The sequence below is a fragment of the Amia ocellicauda genome, chromosome 2 (genome assembly GCF_036373705.1).
Source record: "Amia ocellicauda isolate fAmiCal2 chromosome 2, fAmiCal2.hap1, whole genome shotgun sequence".
NCBI lineage: Eukaryota > Metazoa > Chordata > Actinopteri > Amiiformes > Amiidae > Amia > Amia ocellicauda.
Window position 1 is genome coordinate 36,790,257 of NC_089851.1, and position 14,213 is coordinate 36,804,469.

Below are 14,213 nucleotides of genomic sequence, written 5' to 3' on the forward strand. Positions count from 1 at the left end.
AATAACTCATTTATATTTGTAAAACAAGAATAGAAGTATATGGGGTGTACTTTAATTCAAACATTAAAATGTACTATATTTAAATCACATAATGTGACAGAACTGTGAGACAGATTCTAGTGAGTAATATCTATTTTAGTACAAAATTAAAAGTTAGTGTAGCATTTCAAGCATAACTGACTTAAAAGACTAAAACATGCTTTTTGTGTATTTTCCTCTACGAGCCATTTAACTTGTATAGAAAACGACACTGATCACTGATACTATTTTTTTTATTTAAATCTACCAAAAAACAAATAAATATAATAAAATAAATCCAAATGCAATTACAGAGACACAACACATTCTTTGCTGCTTAAGAGAGACACTGTCCCACAATTTAAGTTGAATGCAAATGTTCCAGGGTTTATATGATCAAAAACAGGTTCGTATAAAATTATTTGTAATACTTTTGCATGTTGATCAAGGCAAGTTCAGAGATTTTAAATAACCCACCACTCCCGCGGTGCACTAGGATAATGATACACGTCATTAAGGCCTCATGGGAAATGTAGTTTGTTTTTCTCGGAAAGTATTGTTTAACAGTTGCGTTATACCACTTGGTCATATTTAATAGAAATATAAACCATGTTAAGTTCGCTATTAAACACAATGTAAACACGTAACCTATTATTGCTAAAAAAAGATTTATGTAACGGGTTAGATATAACTTCCGCCGTCACCTTAATAACAAACTACAGTTCCCGTCGGGAAATCCGGGTCCATCGCGTCAGGAAAGAAGGCGGGACTTCCGATTCCTCCGGTCATGTCGTGGTTTTGCTTTTCAATCAGGTAATATTTAGACTTCATGATCATTCATTTCCAACTAAAGTGAGATCGGTTTTACTGTCATGCCATATTAGAAGGAGTGTAGCCTATATATCTGATGTTTAGATAAACTTTGTATTGCATTCGCCGGTATTACTAGAAATAAAGAAACAAAACTGCAACCCCCATATTTCAAGTATGCATGAGGCGGGGACGTCTCTACTTTTCTATCCTAACAGTCCCACCTGCCATGTGTATTTTTACATATGCAACATAGCACCCCGTTGTTAATAATTAGGCTATAGCGAATGACGTTCACTAAACAGTCTGGTGGCTAGGGTGTAGATCATATATGGTTATGTGATTAAATCTCTTAATTTACATTTAAAGAGGCAGATAGTGTTAACATGACATGTTTTACACATTTGAAAGGGCATTATAAAGTGAAGGAAATGAGGCTCTAGACGTTATCGTGTAACAAACTCCCTATTTTGCCCCTTTTGTGAAGGGAGACGCAAGCTCAGTGTTGTCACTGGGGGTTAATCGAGGAGACTAAATGAGAAGACTGCCTCAGTAACATGCGATTTGAATACTTGTCTATTCTGGAGCACAATAGCTGATCAACATGGTAGTTTCACTAGTCTTGCAGTGATGAGGCTTTAATTGTCAGAACAAACTATATAAACATACAAATAATATTGTTTATTTCATTCACATACAGCACATTCACTGTACTTTTCACCTTTTGTGTTATTATGAGAACAATATACCTTGTCTAATCATATTTCAGGAGTCCTGCAGAGCCGCACAACAGCATGTGAAGAGAAGAAATGTTTGTTTTCCCAAAAATAACTTTAAGGCCGGAAGTGGAACAGTATCTCAGAAATGTCTTTAAAAACAAAGAGGTGGGCTGTTTTGATTTTTCCAACCTCGCATATATGATTTCTGTTGCATGCATGTTCAATTGTGATATACACTGAGTGCAAAACATTAGGAACACCTTCCTAATATTGAGTTGCCCCCCCCCACCCCCATTGCCCTCACAACAGTCTCAATTCGTCAGTGCATGGGCTCTGCAAGGGGTTGAAAGCCTTCCACTGGGATGCTGGCCCATGTTGACTCCAGTGCTTCCCACAGTGTGAAGTTGGCTGGTAGTGGATCTCTACTCTGGATATCTCATCCCATCTCATTCCACAGAAGCTCAATTGAACTGCAGTCACCAGGATTCACAGTCATATTTGTGGAACCAATCCTATCCTTGTTTTAGGGGGCATTATCCTGCTCAAAACATCGACTAGCAGATGGATACACTGCTGCCATATCGTGTGGCATTCAAACGTTGCTCAATTTGTATCAAGGGGCCCAATGTGTGCCGTGAAAACACACCACCACCACCACCACCACCAGCTTGCAATGTTGACACGTGGCATGATGAATGCATGTACTCGCGTGGTTCTCTATACCCTAATCCTAAAATCGGCATGAAACAGCAGGAATTCAGATTAATCAGACCAGGCAATGTTTTTGCAAGCCTCCAGTGTTTTTGTTCATTAGCCCACTACAACCACAGTTTCTTGTGTTTTGCTGAAAGAAGTGGAACTGTGTTTTGTCGTCGGAAGCCACACACCATCTGTGTCAAGGTACAGTACTGTGCAAAAGCTTTAGGCAGGTGTGAAAAAATGCTGTAAAGTAAGAAAGCTTTCAAAAATAGACATGTTAATAGATTATATTTATCAAGTAACAAAATGCAAAGTGAATGATCAGAACAAACATCTACATCAAATCAATATTTGGTGTGACCACCCTTTGCCTTCAAAACAGCATCAATTCTTCTAGGTACACTTGCACACAATTTTTGAAGGAACTCGGCAGGTAGGTTGGCCCAAACATCTTGGAGAACTAAGCACAGTTCTTCTGTGGATTTAGGCAGCCTCAGCTGCTTCTCTCTTCATGTAATCCCAGACAGACTCAATGATGTTGAGATCAGGGCTCTGTGGGGGCCATACCATCACTTCCAGGACTCCTTGTTCTTCTTTACACTGAAGATAGTTCTTAATGACTGTCGCTGTATGTTTGGGGTCGTTGTCATGCTGCAGAATAAATTTGGGGCCAATCAGATGCCTCCCTGATGGTATTGCATGATGGATAAGTATCTGCCTGTACTTAGCATTGAGGAGACCATTCATTCTGACCAAATCCCCACCTCCAATTGCTGAAATGCAGCCCCAAACTTGCAATGAACCTCCACCATGCTTCACTGTTGCCTGCAGACACTCATTCGTGTACTGCTCTCCAGCCCTTCGGCGAACAAACTGCCTTTCAAATTTTGACTCATCAGTACAGAGCACCTGCCACCATTTTTCTGTTGACTTCTGTTCACTCACTTTGCATTCAGTTAATCGATAAATAAAATCTATTAACTTGGCTATTTTTGAAAGCACTTACTTTACAGTATTTTTTCACACCTGCCTAAAACTTTTGCACAGTACTGTACAACAAGTTGTGCATTTTTTATATGGGTCTGCCGGCACCAATGTTGTACTGAACTGTCAGTTGACTAACTTTAGCCAGTCTGTCGCTCTGCACAATTCATATCATTCTCCTTTGGCCTCTTTCATTAATGAGCCATTTTGGACCACTGCTCTGCTGGATGTCCTTTGGGTAGTGGATCATCCTTGGTATACATTGGGAAACTGCTGAGCACTGCAGTTCTTGATACAGTCAAACCTGCATGCCTGGAACTTACTACTATATTGCGTTCAAAGGCACTTAAATCTTTTGTCTCACCCATTTACCCTCTGAATGGCACTTACACCCAATCCATGTCTTAATTGTGTTATGACCTTCTTTAACCCGTGTCCTCCCTGTCATCTACACTGATTAAACTGGAAATAACAGGTTACATCAATAAGGAATAATAGTTTTCACTTAGATTCACCTCGTCAATCTTTTTCATGGAAAGAATAGGTTTTCCTACTGCTTTATAAACTTAATGTGTGTGTATATATGTATATGTGTGTGTGTGTGTGTGATTGATATATAACAATACATTTTTTTCAAATTTATATTAAACATGTCTCTATTATTTGGTTTATTTAATTGATAAAATAATGCATGAATGTATTTTCACATTTAGATTATATTAAGGTCTTATGGCTAAATCTAAGTTCCCCTCTTTGGTAACCTATCAAATTTTGCTTCTGAAGTTCTATATGAATTGAATTTTGAATCATTAATACATTAGGTTTGTTATTATATCTATGAATGATACTTTTAAGTATTCAAGGTGACTTGTATTCAGATACACAGTGGGTTTACTTGCTTATGTGCATAGTACCAGACCTAGGGTCAATAATTTAAACTAGACTTGTAGCAGTTTTGGGGAGTCTCAATTAGACAAGTGTAATCAGCCTTAGGTCTAAATAGTTTTGTAAGGGGGCCTTTTCCTGACCTCTGCTGTAATGATCTAACGATCTTACCCACAGATCCTGGCTGCTCTTGGCACAGAGGAGGCAGAGAGCAGGTTTGAATTGCTACTCAACAGACTCTCCCACCCCCCCGCCTTCACTTGTGTCAGGGTGAACACTGGGATGGCATCTCCAGAATGTGTCAGGGAAGGCCTGTCCAAAGAAATCGGACAGGTGATGAACCGTCTATAGTTGGCTTGATTACAAAAGGGCAGTACAGCTGTACGAATACAGTGTGGCTATAATTGATAGGTAGGGCCTAGGTTTTGCATGCCTTGGTTGTTTAAACTGTGTCGAAGGCCTCCAGTCAATGGGCACATTACCGCTGATACAGCTGCTTGTTAATCCACAAATTGAGCAATTATTAATAATCATCATATAAAGCTACTTTAATCATTTCAATTGCTCATTCTATTACTACAGAGTAACACAAATTAGTATTTTGAATAACAAAACAACACATATGGCTTACATTAAGTTAACGATCCTTTGTATTCTGTATTATTCAGACAATGCATCAATTACCAGGAATAGATACATCAGAAAATCAATTATAAAACAATTATATTAAGCTGTGCAGCATATGCTTATAATTGAAAGAGAAAATACGAATTAAGAGTTAATGTATGGAGCACATATTTCATTAAGAAAACATTTCTGCTGCATTGTATTTTGCATCCCTTTCTTCCTACCTCCAATTGAGAATGAATGCACTATATTAAAAGAACTTGCAAAAAACACAGTCACTGGCTGCACTGTTGATTACATGCAAAAGCCAGATTTGTATTGTAAAGTACATGACAATAGAAGACTCAATGTTATTTGCTGGTGTCATAATGCCGAGTATATAGTTAATGCTTACCTAGCAAAACTGAATTCTCGCAAACATTACTCTCTCCAAGGACTGCCTATTCGTATTGTTATATATTTTTTGTTATTATGCAGTTAAATCATGCTGATTTATCAAGTGGTTAATTATACTGAACAGAGGTAAACTGTATACCGCTGCATTAATTTGAGTGAGGTATGCCATTAAACTATTTTATATACAGCATTATAAATGAGTCATAATAGAATATTTAATAGTACATTTAATGAGTTGCAGAGGTGAATACAAGGTCTCTAATACTTCATAGTGACATAGCTATTAAACAGTCACTCTAACATTGTCTAGTAATGTGTAGGTTAGAACCAGCAGAAGACCTTGCCTGTCTTTTTCTTGTGAACAATGGCTTTCACAGTCTGACCTGGTGGTTTTGTAATGTTCAAAACATTTAATGATAATAAATGAAGGAAAGTGAGCAGCAATACCATGCCCATGTGACTGCAGAACCCTAATGCCAACCTTCTTGTGTTCTGATCCATTCTGCATACAGCTGCTGTTTCATTAGATATTCAGGCAATTGTTTTCTTAAGGTATTCTATTCATATATAGCATAAATGCAGAATAAAAAGTGCCTACAGGTCATCATTATGTAAAACAAAATCATAACTTCCACAAGGAGAACAAGCCATAGGCAAAAACACAGAGGTTAGGTCAGAGTAGTAAAATCAGCCCTAGAGTCACAACACACACACACACACACGCTTACATTTTTTTCTTCTTCATGAATTACAATCTCCTTTCTTGTTTGTTAGTGTTGATACTTTACAGGGGTAATTTTGTGACATTTTATGGCACTGTAGCAAAACTGACAATATTTAACCAATGTATAATGTCATGAACGTGCAGAGGAATGCAAATGTAAAACAATAAAACAATTGCCATTTAACTCGTAAAAGCATTCTTTATCATCAGATACGGTCATTTATCCTCTTGCTTCTTTGAAATTGGTGTAAAATCAAATCTGTTGTTTACAGTTTCAATTTTTTTATGTGAACACCATGTCCTCATCCTATTGTCTGTCCTAGCAGCAGATGAAATCAACATGTGACATTCCCATACTTCAGCACCCAGATGTTCCAGATGTTTTGCTCATTCCTGTTATTGGTCCCAGGTATGCATACAATTTCGTCAATGGAATTTTACAGAATAATAAAAAGACAGACACTGAGCGTGAAGATCTGTAAAGTTAACCGTGGCCACATTTAAATATGTTTGTATAATTTACACCCAAATTGAGGCTCAACTCGTCATATTGTGCAGTTATATTATAACATTGAGGGTGTTGGGGCAAGTGTTAAAATATTGTTTATGTGACAGACTATCACTAGATCAGTTCAGTATCACATCATGAAACATCTTCACTGTTTACAGTGTTCACTTTCAGTACCAGTATGGTTTTCCATTACCAAATGGATTGCCTACTTCTAGATTGGAGAGTGTTTGTATCTAGAGGCTGCTTTCATTGGTTTGCCATGGCTTCTGTTCTCAGGGCATCTCTCGAGAGGCTTTCTACAGAAGTCTTGGTTGGAGCTCAGTGTGGGAACGCAGTATTACGTGGAGCCCATGTTTTTGCCCCAGGAATCCTGTCCACTCCAAAATGTAAGCAGAAGAACAAGCAGCTAGCTTTGTTAATTTAGATTTGACCTTGGAGGGTGCATGAAAAGGTGGATATCATTTAGGGGATTTATTGATTTATTTTAAAGTAATAAATAAAATACAATTTCATACTGAAATCATTATCAACCAATATAAAATAAATAATCTGAAGGGAAAAATATGGTTTATGTATTACTATAGTGTAGAAATTAGAAGTATAGCACTCTTCCGGATCGATTCAATCATATAAGCAACTTTTAAAACGTTGACATTTAAAATACTCTGGTTGACTTGATAATAATGACTTGAGTTGCTGCAGGGATGACAAATGCATGTTAGTGTAGTTTTTCTGCTTTCCAGGGAACTTATGACACAACACATCTTAAATCCCTGAAAGAAATCCACCATCATTTGGTAAATATTTTTAAAAGTTGCTTATATGATTGAATCGATCTGGAAGAGAGGTATGTGTCTAACTTAGGCACTCTAGCAACAAGTAAAGACGCATAAAGCCATCATTTTAGGAACCGTGCATGTTCTCCTTTAAGATGGACCATAATGTATTTTTTGACTATATGCAGTTTATATCCATGAGTCAGTGTTAATGACTCAAAATTATAACTATTTTCAAGTTCACTTTAAATGGATCATTTTAAATCACAGTTTGCTGCCCCTGTTTTCAGACATGAAAGCTGGGGATGTGGTGTCCGTTTTCTCTGACATTGAAGGGAAATGTACAAAAGGAGCGATGGAGTTCAAGGGCAATAAAGTCTTCATCGGAAATGGAGTCGCTGAAATGAGCCGCAGTGATATCTTCTGCTCAGATAAACCAGTTAAGTGAGTATTGCGTTCTTTGCTTTGTGCTATTCATAACATCTCCAATTCAACTGAATGGAGCAATATGTCTATTGGGGTTTAGGGATTGCAGAGTGAAAAAGCATGCATATAAGGCTCATGCAGAGTCTTAGACCCCGTATACACTTATTAGGCCGGCCCTGGGCCGCCTCAAATTTAGTCCGGCTTTTTTTCTGACCCCGTTCACAGTTGAGCTTTTAGGAGGCCTAAGTGCGTTCACATATGCAGCTGAAAAGGCGGCCTAAACTAAATGCATGCCGGAAATTAAACAAATCTTCTCAAACAAACCAGTTATGCATGGCATTAGGTCTGCTTACAGGTGTATGCGATTGATATACAGTTCTGGAAAAAATTAAGCAACCACTCCAAGTTCAGAAATCAGTGTTACGTGGTCTCTTAATTTTTTCCAGAGCTGTATATAGGTTCTTGATCATACACTTCCTTCGGTTTATATTTTTTAACTTTATCTTCCATCCACATTGTTAATTTCTGCATCGTCCCAGTTGTTTCCTCTAATGCCAGCATTTGTGATTGTACTGCTCAGCTCAATATAATCACATTTCGGATTGCATAGTAAACAGCTGGTCTCGTTTTAAAATGCATTTGAATGGAAACCTGCTTTGGTTAAATTTATATCGTTTTAATGCAAAATTCGGATAAGTGAATAAAGTTACCTGGTCCAGTTCACAATTTCACAATTACACCGAACATTTCACACTGTTAAAAATTTCAGACTTCATTCATACTTAGTATAAGAAGTAGAAACAATAGCAAGTTTACCAGCTACACACACTTTTATTTTAATTAACCGAGTAGTTTGAACTGTTTACATTATAACTCATTACTTATCCTATACTTGTGTGTGTGTGTGTGTGTGTGTGTGTGTGTGTGTGTGTGTGTCATATATATATATATTTATATATACATATACACACACACACAAGATGTGAGCTAGCAAAATGTATCTGTACATTTAAGGCTAAAGATCAATATAACATTCAAACAATACAGAGAAAATACTGTTTGTCATGTGATGTCGTGTAAGCTTTTTTGGTGCCTGTATTCACTTTTGCGTTGGTGAGAAATGGCGTCTCCTTTGACTCAGTCTCTGGGGGTGTGGCTTGAGTTGCGTCACACATTGACGCTTTCCACATGGCCCAGGCCCCGGCACGTTCATATTCACAATTTTCACCCGGCCCAGCTATGAGTTAAGGTGGCCCTGGGCCGGACTAAATCTCAAATGTGAACGAGGTCTTAGTGCAAGAAATGCAGGTTGGCATTATAAAAGAAGATGTACAGTACTATCTGAGGAGTCGTACATTTTCCTGACTTGATCGCAATCTGCTTTTTCCCCTCTACATGCTAGAATATATTTTACCTTTTGTGGGTGCTTTGGTTTCCCTCAGGGGGATTGGAATAAGGATGACAGAGCCCGTCTACTTCAGCCCTTCCTTTGACAGAGTTCTTTCCGGCCAGGTGTTTTTACAGGTATTCTCCCCTTCTCTGTTTGGATGACACCTAAGATATCTTAGTGTGCGGTCCAAAAGCAGCAAACTTTTGCATTGTTGTCGTACTTACCTGCCCACTTCTCTGTAGCACAGAGTTGATTTTTTCACTTGAGAATGGTTGTAAGTGTTTGCGTACTTTAAACAGTAAGTACCTCATACTCACTATGACTGCTGTATAATTAAGATATTAAGTTAATTCTTACATCTGGTTCTTTAACCGCCCAATATTGTGTTTACTTACCACCTGGGATGACTAATATGTTGCAAGTAAAAATGGCTTAAGGCTAAGGAAACTAAAATGGTTTGTGCAGCATTCCTTTACCGCTTTGTTAGTCTTACACAGAGAACAACTATTTAAAATCTTTCAGAAGGAATACCAGCATACGTGAAAATAAAGCAACAAGAATGCTTGTATAGAATATTAACCAGTGATGTGCTGTATATGCTGATGATCTGAACAGCAGACATTTCATTTGGCTGTGTTGTACAGAGGAGTGGGATTAATTTTCCTCGTCTCCAAACGTTAGAACTTGCCATCAGTAGTTGTGGGCCATGTGCTGGGACCACGGACCGGCGAGAGGGTGCTGGACATGTGTGCGGCTCCGGGGGGAAAGACCACACACATCGCTACGCTGATGATGGACCAGGTCAACAGGGTTCTGTTTTTGGCATTATTTTCACTATCCGTAGAGGGTAAAAACATATGTTTGGGTCTTTTGAAGTTTCGTATTTAAAAAGTCACCTGACTTAGATGGCCATTGAAGTACATGAGTGGGTTTAAATACTTGGTGTACAATTATAAAGTGCAGAAAACCAAGAATCAATTGTTATTCTCATTTCAAATGTTTCCTCTCTATATTATTATAAAATGTTGCTTTTAATAAACTGCAATGTTGGATGAGTCCATTCAAAAGTAATGGCACAAATAAACATTTCCAAATCAATTTAAATCAAATCGATAACAACCATCTCAAACTTATTTAAATTTGATAATGTCAGTTACTTTTATTATATAATATAATAATCACAGCCCCTTCAGAAGTTTAGCAGGGACAAGTTAAAAATGGAACTTTCCTGATGATTATTTAAAATGGTAAATACTTTTTCACCATATCTGTATACGCTAACAATAGTGAACATATTCCCCATCACCAAGAGTGCGTACGCTGTTCTGGACTAATTTAATCCCTTTCTAATTTGATTTCTTTCTTCAGGGAGAAGTGATAGCCATAGACAAGATAGCCAGCAAGGTGGAGTTGATTAAGGCGAACGCCCAGACCCTGCAGCTGAACTGCATTAAAGCGTACTGTTTTAATGGGATCAAGGCCCTGTCCAGCGGTCAAGCAGGCGGCTCAGAAGGTCAGTGGTGTGTTAAATCCACTGCGCTGGACCTCGGTCTACAGAAACTCAATCACATTTTCATCCAGTTTCATTATGTAGCAGGGAAATGTATTCTCATTCCTAAAAGACTTTCCCACCTTGTGAAATTCATACCTTTGTTAGTCTGGTACTATATAAAAAAAAAAAAAAAAACTTTTGTTCTCTGTCAATCAGACGGGCCCCCATTTCCCCCGCGGTGGTTTGACAGGGTGTTACTAGATGCCCCCTGCAGTGGCCTGGGACAGAGGCCCTACATGGCTTGTTCCTGGAGCCTGAAGGAGCTGACGTCTTACCAGCCGCTGCAGCGCAAACTGTTTCACACAGTGAGTTGATGAAGTTGATTGTCTTGGGCTAGGTTTCAGAAGAGTTATTTCTTTTGTGTGTTTTTGTCACAGATTTGAAACTATGTTGGCAAACTGGTTTGTCTTTACTTCCATATTTTCCACAAAAAGAACATCTTCTCTTAGGCAGGTGTGTCCACAGTATTTAGCGTTAAGATATTTTTACATCAAACGAAGCAAAGGTTAAGGATTCTTTTTCTTTTTTTTAATGTGTGTGAAAGGTTAAATCTGTTCATTACCAGAGTAATAGACAGGGGTGGGGGGGGGGGGGGGGGGGGGCGATTGCATGAAAATAACAATAGTTTTACAAACTACAGTTCCATAATATAGTTCCCTTATCAAAAGACATGCACACATCGCTTTCCAAAAAAGCATCAGAATATTCCCAATGCAAATTGTCTGAAAACAACACTAAGAAAATATCTGATTATAATATGAAAATATACTACATGTAAACAATGTTTTTGGAAAATGTTTTCTAATAGTGTACCGCACTTTGATCTTAATTTCCCCATTTTAACACATCTTTAAAGGGAAACAATGTACAGTAAACAAAATGTATGTTTTCTTGCACTTTTACATGTTGCTATCATGTATAAGTATAGCACTCTTCCATATCAATTTCATCTTATAAGCAACTTTTAAACGTTTAAAATTTGAAACTTACCAAATAATGTTGGATGTCGAAAGTCTGCTCCTTCAGAGATTCAGGATGCGTTACTTCCTGGATAGCGGAAAAACTATAAAATCACTGGATTTCCCTTTCCCACAGCATTAAAGTCATTGTCAACTGAGTGTTAAGTGTTTCTTACTCCTTGATAGTAATAACATTTTCCATACACAACGTGAAGTGTTGCTTTGTCCACGGCTGCAGGAAAAGCAGTGAAGAATTAGTTATTCTTTGCTCCTTTCCAACAACAGAAGAGATTAATGTGCAGTGGAGATTGTGCAAGAAAAAAAAAAAAAAACACATTAAAAAAAGGAAAAAAAAAAAATCAGCATCTGAACTCAGCCAAATGTTTAACAATGTCCTAATGTCTAACAGTTCACAGCAGAAGATGATGTCTAAGTGCTTGTCTGAGAATGGACAGCAGAGGGCAGTGTAATGATTAGATGTGAACTGTCCAGTTCTTGAATTGTTCTATAGATAAATAGAAAGTTAACAGATGTTTATTTAATGTGGGTCTGGCCTGAGAAAAATATCTTATTTCAAACTGCAGTAAAAACATTTTTTAGGAAGGAACAATCTATCTAACCCATATTTGATGGCATGAATTTCTGAACTTATTTCTGTGCCCTACTAGAAATACAATCCCTGTAAGATTATATATATATATATATATATATATATATATATATATATATATATACATACACTCACCTAAAGGATTATTAGGAACACCATACTAATACTGTGTTTGACCCCCTTTCGCCTTCAGAACTGCCTTAATTCTACGTGGCATTGATTCAACAAGGTGCTGAAAGCATTCTTTAGAAATGTTGGCCCATATTGATAGGATAGCATCTTGCAGTTGATGGAGATTTGTGGGATGCATATCCAGGGCACGAAGCTCCCGTTCCACCACATCCCAAAGATGCTCTATTGGGTTGAGATCTGGTGACTGTGGGGGCCAGTTTAGTACAGTGAACTCATTGTCATGTTCAAGAAACCTATTTGAAATGATTCGACGTTTGTGACATGGTGCATTATCCTGCTGGAAGTAGCCATCAGAGGATGGGTACATGGTGGTCATAAAGGGATGGACATGGTCAGAAACAATGCTCAGGTAGGCCGTGGCATTTAAACGATGCCCAATTGGCACTAAGGGGCCTAAAGTGTGCCAAGAAAACATCCCCCACACCACTACACCACCACCAGCAGCCTGCACAGTGGTAACAAGGCATGATGGATCCATGTTCTCATTCTGTTTACACCAAATTCTGACTCTACCATCTGAATGTCTCAACAGAAATCGAGACTCATCAGACCAGGCAACATTTTTCCAGTCTTCAACTGTCCAATTTTGGTGAGCTTGTGCAAATTGTAGCCTCTTTTTCCTATTTGTAGTGGAGATGAGTGGTACCCGGTGGGGTCTTCTGCTGTTGTAGCCCATCCGCCTCAAGGTTGTACGTGTTGTGGCTTCACAAATGCTTTGCTGCATACCTCGGTTGTAACGAGTGGTTATTTCAGTCAAAGTTGCTCTTCTATCAGCTTGAATCAGTCGGCCCATTCTCCTCTGACCTCTAGCATCAACAAGGCATTTTCGCCCACAGGACTGCCGCATACTGGATGTTTTTCCCTTTTCACACCATTCTTTGTAAACCCTAGAAATGGTTGTGCGTGAAAATCCCAGTAACTGAGCAGATTGTGAAATACTCAGACCGGCCCGTCTGGCACCAACAACCATGCCACGCTCAAAATTGCTTAAATCACCTTTCTTTCCCATTCAGACATTCAGTTTGGAGTTCAGGAGATTGTCTTGACCAGGACCACACCCCTAAATGCATTGAAGCAACTGCCATGTGATTGGTTGGTTAGATAATTGCATTAATGAGAAATTGAACAGGTGTTCCTAATAATCCTTTAGGTGAGTGTATACACACACACACACACACTACCGGTCAATAGTTTTATAACACCTCCATTTTTCCAGTTTTTATTGAAATTTACGCAGTTTAATGTCCCAATGTGTTCTTTCTACAATGGAAATAAAATCTTGTTCGGAAAGTTCTTCCCAACACTGTTGCAGAAGTTCCCACCAATGTGTTGCACTTGTTGCTTTTTCTTTCACCCTTCTGTCCAGTTCATCCCATGTTGTGGGTCATTATCTTGCTGATGGATGAACCCCTGACCACCTAGACGTATACCAGAGGGTATTGCATGGTGCTGCAAAATGCTGTGGTAGCCGTTTTGGTTCAGGGTGCCACTCACTCTGCAAGTCGCCAACTCTGGATCCAGCAAAAGAGCTCCAGACCATCACCTCCTCCATGTTGGACAGTTGAGACTTGCTTACTTTGACCAGTGTTAAGCTGTGCTTGAAGCTGCTGTCCTGTGAGACGCTTATCACGCAAGCTGTTAACTCTCAAACTTGTCTTCTGATTGTGTTGTGGCTTTGGGTCTGCCAGACCTCTTCCTGTCAGAGTTCCCTCCAGTTTACAAGAGCCTTTTGATGGTGTAGGAAACTGTGCTTAAATTTAAATTTTAAAAAAATGGAAAAATGGGGGTGTTCTAAAACTTTTGACCGGTAAAGATGTACATATTTTGTTTATAGTTAGGGCTTATAATTGTGGTGTTGATTTTCCTATTTGCTACTTACCTTTACATTTAATTTGTCATATCTCTATCCTGCAAGAAAACCCTTTAATTTGTTGT

At 38.5% G+C, this 14,213-nt stretch overlaps 1 protein-coding gene across 1 annotated transcript in view; it reads left to right on the forward strand.

Moving 5' to 3' along the window:
* The first annotated feature begins 733 nt into the window (after positions 1-733).
* Positions 734-14,213, forward strand: part of nsun6 (NOP2/Sun RNA methyltransferase 6) — a 16,339-nt gene continuing 2,859 nt past the window's right edge. The window contains exons 1-10 of the mRNA XM_066723388.1: positions 734-831; positions 1,598-1,712; positions 4,293-4,448; positions 6,189-6,271; positions 6,650-6,759; positions 7,440-7,593; positions 9,018-9,099; positions 9,647-9,766; positions 10,334-10,478; positions 10,674-10,822. Of these exons, the coding sequence (XP_066579485.1) occupies positions 1,638-1,712; positions 4,293-4,448; positions 6,189-6,271; positions 6,650-6,759; positions 7,440-7,593; positions 9,018-9,099; positions 9,647-9,766; positions 10,334-10,478; positions 10,674-10,822 (1,074 nt within the window). The 5' untranslated portion in view covers positions 734-831; positions 1,598-1,637. The remainder of the gene's footprint in view (positions 832-1,597; positions 1,713-4,292; positions 4,449-6,188; positions 6,272-6,649; positions 6,760-7,439; positions 7,594-9,017; positions 9,100-9,646; positions 9,767-10,333; positions 10,479-10,673; positions 10,823-14,213) is intronic.